Source organism: Cucumis melo, chromosome 10, assembly GCF_025177605.1.
Source record: "Cucumis melo cultivar AY chromosome 10, USDA_Cmelo_AY_1.0, whole genome shotgun sequence".
NCBI classification, from domain to species: Eukaryota; Viridiplantae; Streptophyta; class Magnoliopsida; order Cucurbitales; family Cucurbitaceae; genus Cucumis; species Cucumis melo.
The window spans coordinates 4,336,887-4,353,150 of record NC_066866.1 but is presented as its reverse complement, the minus strand read 5'-3'; the positions used below and the strand labels follow the sequence as shown (position 1 = coordinate 4,353,150).

The following is a 16,264-nucleotide window of genomic DNA, read 5'->3' as shown; positions in this document are numbered from 1 at the left end:
AAAAGGGTAGTTTTAGCCAAATGATAGAAAATGGTAAGTAAACGTCATCTTCACTACATTTTCCCTTACCCGCCGCCTCCCAAGACGAGAGAAAAAGAGAACTAAAACTACACGAAATATTCCTGTCATGACTGAACGAAAATCTCAAGACAGAGCATGGAAACAACAAATAATAAAAGAGATAAGGATAATGATAATGATGACGAAAACGGCTCTAGGCAAGCCAGAAACAGATAGCAATCTAACTAACATTCAATCTACTAAATATAACCTAAGTCATTCCCTCAATTTCCAACCGCATTTGGGAAGGCAACCATTACTTTTGACGACTATAATGAATGAGGACGTGACCCCGCCAAATAAGGGTAAAAATCCTATCTAATTCAATGCATCCTTTGAACTTTGGGACCCTGTCCTAGAAAAACTATCAGTTCGGCACCACACACCCAACACAGCACAAAAGACAATGAAGACATCAAACCGTAACCCAAAAGGGCACAGTTTAGTCTACTCATAACATATTTTAGTGCACAAATTAACAGGCCCACTAGACTAAAAAAGTGGATTCAATGTTCCCTAATATCAGAAACCAACCATTAAATCTTTTGCCAGATCATATATGTATTATATAGTGCATTAAATTGAGTGAAAAGACCAGTACCACTAAAAATTGAGTTAATACAACTTGACACGGATCAAGAGAGGTAGACCGACTTGACAACTGCTGCAACATGAGGACGACAAGACTGACTTTCAGACACCCATATTGAGCAACGCTGGAAGATAAATCTGGACCTTCTCAACCCTCAAACATGTTCTAGAACTCACTGGAACAGTACACACAATGACAAATTAATGCATGAATTGGGAAAAAACAAAACAGAATCAAGAAAAGAAAAATGAAAAAAAAGAAATGGGTATACACAACGAAAGCACCAGTACCACAGACAACATACCGAAAGGGTTCCGGTTCCCTTTTTCATGTGATTCATTCATTATCTTGTTAATTAAATTGTATCGAATCCACTTTATAATGCATACATATATGAACAAAAGCACAAGCAATTGCAAACAACACACAGAGATACATAAACTCATACAACAGACCTGATCATTTTCTTCCTGTGCCGGTGATGGGGATTTCTCTGATTCCGCTGGCTTGTCTGCTCCACAATTTTGTCTATTGCACTTGGTTCTGAATGGATAATTTATGTTGTTACATTTCTCACACTTCCAGCTACCCTCTGGAGTCTTTTGTTCTGGAAGGCATTGACAAGTACATTAGAAATCAACAAATCATGAAAATTTCAAGAATTTCGAAAAGGAAATGGGTTCTGATGGAAAAGGCCCATTATATTCAACTTACTAGAGCTTTTGTCATTTTTGGAAGCCTGCATTTCAAAAATACATGAACAAAATAAAATGAAAAGGTTAGAGTTGCAAATAAAATCAAGTGAACTTAAATTTTTACATAAGGGAGTTATGCAAGCAGAAATACGCCAGGCATAAAATAAAAACATTCGCTCTTAAGAAAATAGCTTGACAGACCTGTGACCCAGGCTTTGGTGTATTGCACTTCCTCATGTTACAAACAGTTCTAAATGAGAAGTTGATATTTCCACATTTTGGGCATGCCCAATCATTGTCGCGAGTAGTGTCTGGGTGAGCATAAGTAAGAAATTAGATGATAAAAATCTTCAATCATAGTTGAGGTTGACCAAAGAGATAACAAGCAAATAAAAAATGATAACCTGCACCCTTCTTCTGAGACATTTCATCTGGAAAAAAACCTGGCCTGGGACCCTGGAAAATATACTTTGCTCATAAATTTTACATAAACGGTGAGATAGACAGGACAGAAATGTGGAACTTCACCACTACATCGAAAAGGCAATACAAATTGCCTTCAGATAGATTTATGGAAAACCAACTACGTAGTTCATAGTTGAAACCCCCAGTAAAAAACGTTAGGAATTATTCACAAAAACTGTAGGCAATAAAATCGTGGTGTTTACATCCAGGTTTAATATCCATTCCTTCAACACTCAAAGCATTGGAAATATTTTCTTTAATAGAAAAAAAAAAAAGCATTACAATTCTTTGTTAGTGTATTATTAGAACATATTTTCAAAACTAAACTGAATAAAGTAACGTGATATATAATGCATTTATTTCAAAAATTTCTTATCTTCAGAAAACCAAAAGATTTAAAATTGTCCACCAAACTTAAAACTTCAAAAAAAACCTGATGGGCCACCAAATAGAAAATTGACTTTTGAGAAACCTACCATGGCACCAGGGCCCATTGGCAAAGCCATGCCATAGCGATCCATTATCGGGGGAATACCATACACTGCACCTATGGAAACAACAAAGAAACCAAATAAACAGATGAATAGACAATCGATCAAAACAGCACCCATTTCTCATACAATACTTGTGGAAGAAAGATAAATGGATTTTAAGTTATAATTTTGATAGACAGAATAATATGTTGTAATAAGTAAGAATCACAAACAAATGTGAGCATATAATATCTAATAGGTATTATTCTTTTGGATAGGAGACCATATTTGTAGGTTTGGGATCCCCTTGTGTGGGAGAATATGCACCCGTGTATATCCTTTCATGATTCTCAACTCAGTTTCTTATTTAAAAAAATATGAGTAGAAAAAGAAAGGGAACATACTGTTTCCCATCATAGATCCACTCGAATAAGGTGCAGGCCCAGATAAATGCAACGGTCTGTAGGGGCTGCCTGCAGAAAACCGGCTGCCATAGTTGTAATGGTATGCTGATCCCCCAGAAAATGGCACATCATAGGGAGGTATAGATGAACCGTTGAATATAGAAGAACCATAAGGTGGTACACCAGGATACATTGAAGAGGGTGCACCCGAACCCATGTAAGGAGCAGAATAGGAGTAACCCTGAGGAGCTTGAACGGGCTTGGCAGCAGATTTCTGGAGAGAGAGAAAGCTCAAGTAAGGTCACAATTGTTTATCAAGAGAATATGGAGTTCAACTTTGAGTGCATGGTGGTGATGTGGAAGGTTAAAACCCAATACCCAACATTTATTTTATGAAAGAAAAGTATAAGAAGTGTAGAGAGACTGGCCAAGGAATGCTACAAGTAACGGGAAAAAGTGAACTCAAGATCATAATTACAAGAGCTCTTGAAGAGAGTACACCAAGAAGAACCTAAACCTAAAAATTTTCAATAAACTCAAACTATATAAAGCTCAAGTAGTTAATAATCAGTTTTTTTTAATGAAAAGTAGTTAATAATCAGTAACGACTTGAAAGAAAATGCACATCCTATACCATAATTACAAAAATATCTTGAATGCAAACATAATCACCACCTAAAATTGCAAAAACACAAAGAACTCCAGAATATGCTGCTAATTGCTAAAAATTAAAGTAAATGAATAAACGCAATAACTAAAGTCTCACTAGGGACATCATTCATGTCTTACCGAATTATGATCAGCAGGACGTGGCTGAGTACAGTTGCGCATATTGCAAGTTGTTCTAAATGAAAAATTGACGTTCCCACAACTAGGACAAGTCCAATCATCTTCCCTTCGGCTACCTACAAACAAATAAACAAGTAAACAGCCCTACACAGATGAGACCACTCTTTATGACATGCTGTAGACTAAAGTAAAATTTTTTAAAAAAATTAGAAGAAGAAGAAGAAGTGTCAAACTAACGGCAAACAATGTCGAATAAATGAAATCTCACAAGACTCAAATGTCAACAGATTCAATTTCGTTATAGTGCATTCACTCAAAAAACCTAATAATAAGTAATGATTAAATTTACAAATCCAATGTACATGCGAAATAATGAATGAATTACAAAGGAAAACCGTTCCCTATACATACCATCAGTTCTAGCACGTTTGGCTGCAGAGGAATTCCTGCTATCAACCTGTAGAAGACACAGAAAATAAAAAAGGAGAGAAGATTAAAAAATTCATTTCCGCAGCTAATGGATCCATTAATTCAAAACCAGGAGAATTCATGTGAGATTCTCAAACTCAAAATTCCCCGGAAGTATCTCGCAATTCCTACCTGAATGCGAAACAAATAAATCGCACGGAGAGAAGGATAGAGCAAACACAGACAAAGATGCGCAAATTATGCTCCATTCAACGATAAGAAATAATTAACAAGGATTTTCTAGGGTTTAAGGAAGAAAGATCTCGAAATCTTAGAGAAAACAAAATCAATATACAATTAAGGGGGAGTGAACAGACCTGAGACATGTTGCGGCGTATGAGAGAGACGATGGCGGAGAGATCTTGTTGTGAACTCGGAATAGCTGCTGCGTCAATCTTTTCTTCAGTCGGGAACGGCGATGCTCGTCGTGTAAATGGGGAGTACGAACGCCGTTTCGAAGCGTGAATGAGAGCGCAAGTGGGCTTCCTTAAATTCGTTCATCTTTCTTATATGATGTATAAATGGGCCTTTGTCCGGTCCAATTCTTTCCTTATTTGTTTATTTTTATAGAGGGAAATATATATATTAATATTTTTTATTTTAAAAGTTCTTTCGAACGGAGAAATATACATTTTTTTTTTAAAGAGAGAATGACATTTAAAATGATTTTGTTTTTCATTTTCTGTACTAATTATTTATAAATACTTAACCTAAGTATATTTGATATGTACCCCACAAATACATTTCTATTTGATATCACAATAATCCAACAACTTAACGTAAGTTTCAAATTGTTTTTAACAATGGGTATATGTCTATGCTGAATTATAAGATTTGATTGAAATTTTTTGTCTAAATAGAAAGCTTATTTTTCTCATAATTAACTAACATAAAACTAATATGAAGTTATGAAATTTAATTAATCGAAATTTGCACATATAGTGTAAAGTTATGAGGTTTAAATTATCATTTATTTCATTATACGTAACTATAACAAAAACAAAAAAAAAATCAATTTGTTTATGCATTATTATTATGTTATCACATATTCAGTTTTTGGTAATCTTCCTTCTTCTATTTTATTCCGTTTTATCATCTTGTCAACAGTTTAACTAATTTTGTTCACTTCATTCATTTTTTTTTTTTCGTTTATAAGAATTCGTTTCCTTTTATTTTTGTATTTTAGTGTTGAGAAGATAAATAATTTGAAATCATTTAATACGAGAGTTAAAATTTCTGCATTTAAAGGGATAAAGTATTTGAAAATTGTAAAATTTAAATTAATATATAAAGAATAAGATTCCATATTTTTAGAAACACTACTAAAATGGGTTTTTTTAAAAATATAACAAAAATTATGAACCAAGAGTATTAAATATTACCAAAATGATTTTTCTAAAAGAATAAATAAAAGAAAATTAGTGATGAAAACTCCAACACAAAATCACTAAAAAAAAAAAAAACTCACACATCACAAATCCAATTAAAGAAGATAGATATAAGGAGTGAATGCTTTTAACCTAATTTGCTGTATTAAAAACTAGCTTGTGATGTTGATACTATGCGTATGTACAACATGAAGTTGGGAAGACTTCAAATCCCATAAGCCTACTGTCGAGGAAACTATTTACAAACATTTTTCAAATCAAAATATTTCTTTTAAAATTCGTCACATGTACAAACAAAATTCCACCAAGAATACATTTTACCCACACACATGTAGATATAAATTTATTTACTTGTCCAGTTTTTAGTTCCATTAATAGTTTTAATAATTTAATCTACATTCTTGATTCCCTGTAAGACGAAAGTACAATATATAGTTCGTAAAGAGCGAAGCTTTCTGATCTCTCCATATTCTTCAGAAAATTAGAAATGAAATACAAACAAAACCCAACAGTGTCTTAAGAAAAACCTAACAACACTTTTGTCCTAAAATATGAACAAAACACCAAATAACAAAAGTAAAAATGTAAACTCCCAACGTCCAGTTTATCCCAAATCATATTCAACCAAAAAAAAAGAAACTACCAGATTGGAAAAAGAAAATTACAGCTTTTTACTCTTATCCCTCAGGCGTACGTGATCGGTGAAAGGAACACCGTAAAAGAGATTACAACGACCATCGCCACCGCCATCAAACCAACTGGGGAATTGGCTACTGTCTTAGTTCCAGCATTTCCGTCGGGACTTGTTCTCGTCGTCGTTGCGGACGCCGGTGTCGCCGGTGAGGTCAAATTGCTAAAAATGGCAGCATCCGGTGAATTTGCTGGTAACCCCAGAAGCTCTGCCCAAAATAATAATGATAGGAAAGGAAATTATTTACGTAGATGAAAAGTACAAAATATGAAATTTCAGATTCAAAGTGATCTCATCCATGTTCATATTTGCAAGTGCCCCTAAATTTATATTTCTTCCAAGATCTTTCTTGGAAGATGAAAATTTTAATTTTGGATTTAGAATATTTAGTGAGACAAAATAATGTAATGCAACCAAAAAACATATAATTAAACAAACTCACACACTTTTAAAACCCAAAAAAAAAAGAAAAAACACTTAAAATAATTAAATATGGTTTCTAAAAATAAAAAACTTAAACTCAGATTCTAAAATAATAAACTCCCTATCACAGTTTTTCTTAAAACAAGAAACATAGTTTTCAAATTTTGTTTTTTAAAAATGAGAAATGATTTTAGATAAAAAAAAAAAAATTGAAACTATTTTACAATTATTATTGAGAATTTGATATATTTTATTTATTTATTTATTGTTATATTTGAAAATGGAAAACGGTGAAAATCATAATAATTAAGATAATTGAACTCTGATTTCTTAACCCAATAAATTTATTTCATTTCGAACTTACCAATTTTTCAATTGTATTCTTAGTCATACAAAACAAGACTCCTAAATCTCTTAATTTCATATATACTTTTTATAATATTCATGTTTAAAAACCAAGCCAAAAAACATCTAAATCTCTTTCTTCCATACCTACATTTTAGATATGTTTTTAAAAACCAAACCAAAATTTAGAGGAAAAAAACAGTTCTTCAACACTTATTCTTTCTTTAATGAAGTTTGACCAAAAATGAAACTTTTATACTTGAAATTGAATTTCAAACCATGATTACTTAAAAAAAAAAAAAACAAAAACCAAAGACAAAATAGTTGCATCAAACGACCTAAAAAAATATAAATTTGATGAAGAAAAGAAAAAGAAAGAGGGATTGTGGAAGAGAAATTACTTGGGCAATAGCTAACACTGGAGTTCTTCAAGTGACAAACAGAAGGAAGCTGTAAAAGCTTAATCTCTTGAATCCCTAAGCTCTTGATCTGCTGATTCCCATTATGAGTCTGTTGTATGAAGAAACACAAGCACTTCGGCTTACTTTCTTTTATACCTTCAATCGAATCACAACACTCTTCCGTCGGCGCCGCCGCTTTCCCCGTCGCGTACGCGAAACAACTCACCACTTTCTCGAAGTCATTGCTGCACTCCTCTTTCAAATTCTCTTCCTCTGCTCGTCCCGGCACCACCCTTCCTAATAAACAAACCGCCACCACCGCTAAAACCACACCCGCCGATCTCATCACCTTTCTTCCGCTCTTCATTTTTTTTTTTTTTTCCCTCTTTCTCGACCCTCTGATCTCCCAAATTAATGAACCCGAGTGGTCGCTGGTGGGCTAATTGTGGTGGAGGTTCTGAATTTATATTTGTTTTGGTGGTTGTGGGTGTGGGTGTGGATGTGGGTTGGTGGAATGGTGCATTCCATCGTGAATTTATGGCATGTACAACATCTTGCCATCTCTTACGCCTAAAGGTAATTTTATGACAGTTAAAGTTACTTATTTCAATTTTAAAGTTACTTTTGCAAAGAAGAGTAAAATAGACCCATTATTTATCCCACATAAAATATTTTTTTTGTTTTCAATGCCTTTTTTCTATGATTGATAAATAACTTTTAATTATTATTTTCAAAAAAACACCTATTTCAAAATTAATATAAAACGTGATTTTAATTATTTCAGTATTAAACTATAAGAATATTTCAACCATAGAAGTATAAACTTTGCTATATTTGAAATTTTTTTAAAATATTGCTACATATTTAATAATTATTCTTAAAGTTGTTACCTATCATAATTATCCTAAAATGTTACTAAGAGAATGGCTGCAAAATGCGAAGGAAACTTTCACAAATAATCTAACTTCATTTGGTTCCTTTTTCCTACCTCATAGTTAATTTTTCTTCTTTTAACAATGGAAAGAAAAACAAAAGATATTTTTATCATTTATTTATTTATTTTCAACACAAGAGCGGGCATGAATAAATAATATTTTTTTCAAGAATAGTAAAAAGTACAAATTATTTACCATTTATGAAAAAAAAAAGACAAAAATTCATTTTACTTTATTTTAATTATTTTTGACAATTCCATATAATAAACCGTACGTAATTATTTCTTCTAAATAATGAAAAAAAAAACAAAAGAAAGAAAAAATAGTAAAACCTAACATCATGCATGCCATGTGACAGAAAAAGAAAAAGAGGAATTGTTTATATTTTATTTGACTATATGTTTTAAGGAATAAACGAATGGATTAATTCGGTGCATTAATACCTTTTAACAAAAATAGCTTATTAAAAATGTAAAAATACATTATAATTAAATTGTGAGCTTATAAATTACTATATTCAAAGGGGGGTTGATGTGACATAAAATCAATATTTCTTTTTTCCCTAAATATCCAAAAAAAGAAAATCTTTTATGAATTTATGAGAGGCGATGGAGGTGGTTGGGAGGGACTTAAATTCCCGGTCCGGCTATGTTTCTGCTCAACCGTGACCAAAATTTAATGCGTGGCCGACTCAACTGCACCACGACCGCGTGGCTCGCTTTTCCACACACGTGTCGGTCTAAGGTTGCATGCAGCGGACTTTGTTTTTACGTTTTGTTAAGAAATGGGTGTGAATCAACGGCTGAGATGGGTGCTTTGTTTGATCGGACGACTGACTGGAGGGTTTGGGCGGGAATTAAATTAAATAAATGAATGGGGTTGGGGATGCCAACGTCCAATTGTCCATAATGGCCTTTTTTTGTGCAATTCTATTTATTGCGATTTTGTACGCACTATTCTTCCTTCTCATCTAACTATTTATTGGTGTAGCAGTTGAACATGACTATGGTATGAAAAAGCTTTTCGTTTCTATTTTGAATATATATATATATTATATTATATTGTTGGGTTGTTTTGGTTTTAGTAGAGTCGTCCTTATCTTTTGTTGACGGGTGTTGTAATTAAACGAGGTCAAAAACCTCAGGAATGAAGGTGGGGTCTTTGTATGGGGTTTGTAGGTCCCAAAAGGGGGAAATTATATTCTACCTAGGTTTTGATTAATTAGTCGAGTTGTTCGTGGGAGTTCACCGAAGGAAAAATGATTGAGTATGAATATTGCTTTGGCACTAATACTTTGCGACCTTGAAGGCCACGGTTGCTTGAGATACACAGTGACTCTTTCTAAGCTTTATACATTTGTTTCTATTTTGACAATTTGAAGAGATAGGTAAATATTGCGCTTTGTTACGTTGGACAATTTGGTTGTGATCATAGAGTATATATAATTGGTTCGATGTGTCGCACTCAAAACCCACATGTGAGTTTTTCATGTCAAGATGTTTTTTAAAAATTTAAATTATCATTACGATCCTTTCATGGTTTTATTTTTAAGATACCTAAGTAATCACTTTTTTTTTAAATGTTTATGATAAATCAAAGTTGAAAGTATAGTAATTAATTCAAATCAATAATATTAAGTTGAAGTTGAAAGTATAAATATCAACAGAATGAATAATTTGGAAAGTAGGAATAGTTAAATATATCAAAGACAAAAGTATGGTATATAGTATTTAATAACAAATTTTCCTTGACTATTCCTTTTTCTTTAATGAAAATTACAATGTGGAATGAAAAGTTGAAGGAAGGAACCTTTGTGTACAATACCATCAAAAACATTAGAGACAGGTGAGGTCTGTATAAGCTCAAAAGATAAAAGAATCGCAGCATCAAGTGTTCGAAATCCCTCCTCACCTATAATAGGCAAAATAAAAAAGATCACATTTACGATGAACTATTATTGAACTAAACTTATTTCGTTACGAATTCATTTTGATACGTTTTGGTTTGTGTTTTTAAATCATTTTAAATGTTAAATGTTAAACGTGTGAGAACAAATATATTAAATATAATAATCATGTGTTTTTTAAATAAGACATTTAGAAAGTACTTATTATATAATATAACGGACCAAAAAAAAGTACGACCTAGGTCCTCAAAATTTGGGGAGGAAAAGAGTTATAAGGAAAGGAATTATAATAAATATAAGATTATGATAATCTCTTAATGCTATGGGGAATGGTTATAATTGTAGTAATTTAAGAACAACAATAAAATTTGAATTAAGTTATTTGAGTAGGTTAATGTAGGATGGTAAGAAAGGAGAAGATAAAGTTATTTGGGAATTATGATAACCCTAATCCCTATATATCGTATTTGGCCTAGTTTTCTAATTAAATTATGATAACACGATCAATTTGATTTTAATCGATTACTATATTAAATTAGAATTAGTATAGTTGGTCAACATCTACACGTTTATAGTTCATATTCCATTTCAATTGTGTAGCCATCTAACTCCCTGTTTATTAATTGAAATAGCAAAAATAAATATAAAAAACCCATTAATTAATGGGCATGTGGGCTTATAAGATTTTTCAACAACATCATATTCTTTTAATTAAAGTCTATGATCTTTAGAATTAATAAACTAATAATAACATCAATGTTTAAACTTTGACTTCGAGGTTGAATCAATTTAAACTTTAAATTGACAAATTTAAAACGAATGGTTTAAAAATTGATGAGAGCATTCAAATAATAATAATAATATTTTCTCAATACGATACATTTATTAAGCATACATGATAGTCTCAATATATTTACTTTTCTTATATACAAATAAATAAAGTACGATACACAAAATGGTATATTGGTAATTAAATCTTGATTTGCTCCCTAAAAAACGGAGGTTTTTGGTGTTACAATCGTAACCCTTCAAATGCGATTGTGTGGCACTTGTTCTGCTCGGTCAACAAATCAGCCGTTCAGAATTCGAAATCCGCGAACAAACTTGCGGTATGATGTAGCCTTCCTTCACGTTCTTGAAAAAATTGTTTTATAAAACATGAGATGGAAAATAAATCATTGAAAACACCATAAATAAAAGCATTGAAAACTGTCAATTGCAAAGAAAAAGTTTAGTTTGCAAACTACTATACCTCCCCTATAATACATATTGAGATTTTTGAGCTTAACAGACTTGTATATAAAAATGTCGAAATGTCACACTCTAATAGACTAAACTACTTATAAGACATAAAGACAAAGCGATTTTGGGGTATTCGAGTATACGGTCATAGGCAAACAACGCCTTGGACAAGTATTTCCGTGACATTTGATAGCTATAATTCGAATGGTTAATTATTACAAGTAGAGTAGTTAGAGGAGTTTAATCAAATAACAATACGAGAAATGAGTGAATTCTATAACCACTCTCGGTGAACTAAAAGAAAGCGGATGAATTTTTTCCCCCACCCAATCCAAGTTCGGGTCAAACGCCCCGAAAGTCGAAGAGAAAAAAAAGAAAGGAATGGAAGATTTAAGAAAAATTAGAAAGTTTGTGAAATAAAAACAGAAAGCACTATGTGTGTGTAAGAAAAGCCCAAAAAGATGGGCCAGTTGGGTTTAAGACCAAAAGGAAAATGGGCCAGTTGAATAGGGCCCAGTAATGAGGAAAAGCTTAGGAAAAGATCGGAAGAAGGAGAGAGGGATGCACGTAATATGACGCCCACACGTGTCTCCACGATCCAACGGACATACGCAAATCCGTCATATTCCCCGACAACTTCACAAATAAATTAAACGCATATCTTGAAAATGTCAAAACCACTCCATTTTCTTTTAAAATATATTTTTCTTCTTTTCACCAATAACCCTATCTAAATTTATTATTATTCCCATTTTGTCCCTATACTCTTTTTAAGGAATTTGTTTTTAAAATAGTAAAAGATACGATAGAAGGAAAAATATTGACTATCAACTTTTAATATTTTCCTTTCTACCTTATTTTTTTTTTATATTACTTGTAAAAAATACATTATTTAAAAAAATTCTTTTTTAATTTCATTCATTTTAATCTTTATATTTTTAATCTCAACTATTTTTTCGTATATTTTCGGTAAATCTTAATTGATTTTTTAAAATAACTTTTTTTTATCTATGATTTTTACCCTAAACTTTGAAAATTTAGTCGCGCATTTTAAATTTTTTAAAAAAATTAAAAATATTTATAAATATAACAAAATATATCACAATATATTATAATAGATTTAAGATTACGATAGATCAAAATAAATAGTAATCTATCTTGTATATCGCGATACATTGTTGATAGACTATATACTTTTCTATATTTTGTAAATATTTTGATTCATTTTATTATATTTAAAAGCAACAATTTAATTAAGGAGTTTTTTCAAAAATAAAAAGAATTAACAAATATTTAAGTTCCATAAAATAGGACCATAAAAGATAAAATTCATTATATTTTATTTTCCTATAAATTGTAAAAATTTTGTCGATTTTCTGTTTTTAATAGTTTTTCTTTAATTAATTATCATACATCATAGACTAAATTTAAAATATATAAAAAATATGAAAAATACTAAATTTGAAAAATTAAAGAACTAAAATAGATAAATTAATACATTAATATCCTTTGGAAAATATAGTTGTAAAGAAAATGTGATAATTAAGAGGAGGGTAATTTAATTGAAGTTGCCATGAAAACAATACCTATGGTTGGATCTACTTTTTTCTATTCACAATTGACAAACAACATCAACATTTTCATACTACTTTATTACTATTTATGCATTTTTAAAAACAGAGTTATTATTAGGCCATTATGATTAAAAATAAATGGAAATCAATTTCATTAAAAGTATAATAATATTTTTATTTTAAAAAAAAATACATTACAAAGAACATTTGGTTATAACCTGTTTTGTTTAATGAAAATATCAAAGAGACTAGAAGACAAATAATAAAAGCATTTGTCTTCTTTTTATGCCAACAATGGAAATTTTTGTAACATGGGTGAATCTACTAAATAGGTATAATCTAAGTCTAAAAGTACCATATTTTTGTTAACTATCGAGTTCTCTAAGCTCTTTCTAGGTTTCTTCATGAATCCTTTCAAGTTACGCTATAAAACCTCTAAGCTACTCTCTCAGGGATTTTCCAAACAACCTCTAGATTTTCACGTATGTTATCTAAGTCATTTCTACAAGCTTTTCATGCATCATTTGAGCTACCAGTAAACTCCTTTAAGGACTCCCCAGGCTACCTTCCTCATGAATCATTTGAGCCTACCAACTAGGCTCTCTCTTGTGGGTTCTCTAAGCTTTCGGTAGGCTTCCTACAAGTATTTTAGGCTACCACCATTAGACCCTCATAAGCTCTCTCATGGATTATCTAAGCTACAGGCTCTAGACTCCTTCATGAGTCTTCAAAGCTATCTTTAATTAAGTCCCTTCATGGGTGCCAACCAATCCACTCAAGCCATGGATTGTAATATATAGGTTAAGTTGTCACACTTGGGTCCTATTGGTCTGCTAATTTGGGTCTTTATCTGATATGAAAACTCTATGGTTTGAAAATTAGGAACTTAATTAATTGATCAACCCCTAATATCAAGTTCTAAAACCCTCAAATCAATTTGACAATAACTTAAGGAAATGAATTAAATTTGGATTACCTTTTGACCGAAGACCAAGAGATAAGGAGAATTAATTCTTCACTCCAAGTTTGAACACTCCACAAATAAAGATGATCAAACTTACCTGAATGTTCTTGACATATAACTCTAAATCAAGAAATGCAAAAGGTGGTAAGATAAGTCTCTGTCATTTACTAGAGAATTTCCATTGATAGAAAATATACTAAACATCAATTGTCAAAAACTCTTTTAAACAACCTAAAGCAAGACTGAAATAGCCTCCAAATAGAACCCCAATGCATTGTAAAAAGACTAAATTGAACCTACTTAAATGTCATCAATTAAAATAATAAACACACAAAACTTCTTCGAACCACCTACTCTTGTACCATATTAAATTACCAATGTACCTTAAAGTTTAAGCTAGTGTATGAAGAGGAATTCAATATAATACCGTCCATAGATCTCCTATCTCTTTATACTCTTAGTTTATCTACGTTATAAAAACCGTAAACCTACGCAAAGGCTATAACAAGCTCTATGTTGGATGAGATACATGAAATATTAGGATATAGTGGTTCATGTAGCTCTCTCCTTGACAGGCACTTAAGATATAAATGTGTGTTATGAAGACGTTGGTCTAAACATATAGTTGTCAAGAAAAATAAGCTCATTTGACCATCTTCATAATAAATTAACATAGGAAATAATGGAACAACCGATGAGGAAAAATGTTGTCAAACTATATTACACAAAGGGGTTATGAGGACATCGACATTTCTCTTTAATATGTTGTAAAATATTGTTGATTATATTTTTTGAAAAAACTTAAAAGAAAAACTGTATGGATAGAACATATTAAAAGAAAGAGGTTGTGAAGAATTATAGCGGTGGATTCGTTAATTTTGTTCGGATAACTTAGCTTTAAGCTTTGCGTAAATATCAAGATGGGACGAAAGAAAATTTAAACCACACGTTTTAGTTTATGAAATTAAAATTTTTTTTGTTCAAAATGTTTAATGCACGTCTAAATTTTATGTTCTTTTTAGATCTATAAATTTTTAAAAATATTGAATAAGAATATCTATTACTCTATTAAAACACGAAATTTAAAAATTTCAAGACAGTTTAAGTTAGCAAATTTCAAAATTCATATGTTTTTTTTAATTTCATACCTTATTAATTGAATAGTAATTCATATCATTTTTTTTTAATTTCCTAGATATTTAAGTTGAGAGGCTCGAACCCTTCTAAGCTTTGGGTAAATTAGTTTCGAAATGAACTACACATTGAAGGCAAAAAGAGATACGTCTTCTAACCTATCAGTATTGATCGATCGTTGATGCCAAAATTTGAAAAAACAAATGACTTTAACCCATGACAACAAGAATTTGCATTTTTGGGAATAGTACAACTTCTAAGATAGAAAAAAACCATGGAATAAGGTGGTGCTCAGGACATTGACTTTAATTTTTAAGTTAGCAAGGGAAACTAAAGTATTTGCATGTGATTGAACTCTCTTTTTTTTAAGTTTTTATTGCCTATTCAGTTTCGGTAGCCCAATTCCAAATTGGGCCTTCGACTTGGTTCCTCTATAGTCAGTCTCGACATGCACAAAGGCCGAACATCATGTCATAGGCACAACTCATGTTGCACGCCGAATCTAAACCTTGATTGATTACAAAATTTATTCTTTTTGTACTCAAACAACGTTCTCTTTTCACGAACAATCTATCGTACCGTTTGGTGATCAAGATTTGTCCATAACATATACGATCAAGTTCACATGTTCGAAGTTTAATGCATTTAGGATCAATTATTGTTATTATTATTATTTTGATTTCATCAGTAAACATGGTTGGAGACATGCAACAAATATTATTAAATAAAACAAAACAAAAGATTCTAAATGTTTTTTTTCTTATTAAAAGGAAAAAGACTAGGAAGTTGCTAGGTTGTGGTGGCGGTCGTTGGGTTATGAATAAGATGGGATTAGAGGATAACCTTTTGACTTTATTTGTTATGTATTTTAAAACAAACATCAATTTCCAAATAATTAAATTTCAAATTTTGAAATAAAAAGTCCCAATTGATTTATTAAAAAGAAAAAAATAATAATAAGACGACAAGTTGGTAAATAATAATCTGAGATTTAATTAAATTAAACAGTAAAATAGTAAATGTACAAATTGGACTTGTGGATGGCTTTGGTAGAAGGAAGGACCAAGTTCATACACGTGGCGAAAGGTAAATGGATGAACAATTTAGAATGGATCCCACAAGGGGGAAGAACATCCAATCATCATCTGAGTCAGCGAAACGTTGAATAACGAACCAATTTTACCAAAGAACCGGTCAACGACCATATGGTAAAGCTCAAAATGGTCCTCATGAGGAAGGGTATTATCGTCTTTTCAGCTACCGTCCAATCCCAACCTCGTTTCCCTAAACCTTTAAACGAACCGAACGCATCGCT

The 16,264-nt window shown here is 31.4% G+C and overlaps 2 protein-coding genes across 3 annotated transcripts; both read right to left on the bottom strand.

Moving 5' to 3' along the window:
• Positions 1 to 467: 467 nt before the first annotated feature.
• On the bottom strand, positions 468 to 4,441 carry LOC103488879 (ranBP2-type zinc finger protein At1g67325). 2 transcript variants are annotated; one of them, XM_008447805.3, is made up of 10 exons: positions 4,264 to 4,439; positions 3,890 to 3,935; positions 3,479 to 3,594; positions 2,690 to 2,963; positions 2,289 to 2,359; positions 1,752 to 1,803; positions 1,549 to 1,658; positions 1,367 to 1,391; positions 1,108 to 1,259; positions 468 to 827 (listed from the first exon to the last, which is right to left on the bottom strand). In XM_008447805.3, the coding sequence occupies exons 1-10, from the start codon at positions 4,270 to 4,272 to the stop codon at positions 825 to 827; spliced, it is 858 nt and encodes a 285-aa protein (XP_008446027.1). In that variant the 5' UTR covers positions 4,273 to 4,439; the 3' UTR covers positions 468 to 824. The 2 variants fall into 2 exon arrangements, with proteins under 2 accessions (XP_008446027.1, XP_050947229.1); XM_051091272.1 differs by having other exon boundaries at positions 468 to 1,259; positions 4,264 to 4,441.
• Positions 4,442 to 5,766: 1,325 nt separating this feature from the next.
• On the bottom strand, positions 5,767 to 7,715 carry LOC103488880 (non-specific lipid transfer protein GPI-anchored 1). The gene is made up of 2 exons (XM_008447806.3): positions 7,195 to 7,715; positions 5,767 to 6,233 (listed from the first exon to the last, which is right to left on the bottom strand). Exons 1-2 carry the CDS (start codon positions 7,559 to 7,561, stop codon positions 6,019 to 6,021), a joined length of 582 nt encoding a protein of 193 aa, XP_008446028.1. The 5' UTR covers positions 7,562 to 7,715; the 3' UTR covers positions 5,767 to 6,018.
• Between the last annotated feature and the right edge of the window lie 8,549 nt (positions 7,716 to 16,264).

What these genes read in the sequence shown, in the direction of transcription:
- LOC103488879 (XM_051091272.1), bottom strand. An exon ending in CAAACGTGCTAGAACTGATG is followed by an intron (nt 3,595 to 3,889) that starts GTATGTATAGGG and finishes ATTTGTTTGTAG; the next exon opens with GTAGCCGAAGGGAAGATGAT. An exon ending in GTCTCAGAAGAAGGGTGCAG is followed by an intron (nt 1,659 to 1,751) that starts GTTATCATTTTT and finishes ATGCTCACCCAG; the next exon opens with ACACTACTCGCGACAATGAT.
- LOC103488880 (XM_008447806.3), bottom strand. Translation starts at nt 7,561, where the DNA reads ATGAAGAGCGGAAGAAAGGTGATGAGATCGGCGGGTGTGGTTTTAGCG. An exon ending in CAGTGTTAGCTATTGCCCAA is followed by an intron (nt 6,234 to 7,194) that starts GTAATTTCTCTT and finishes TATTTTGGGCAG; the next exon opens with AGCTTCTGGGGTTACCAGCA.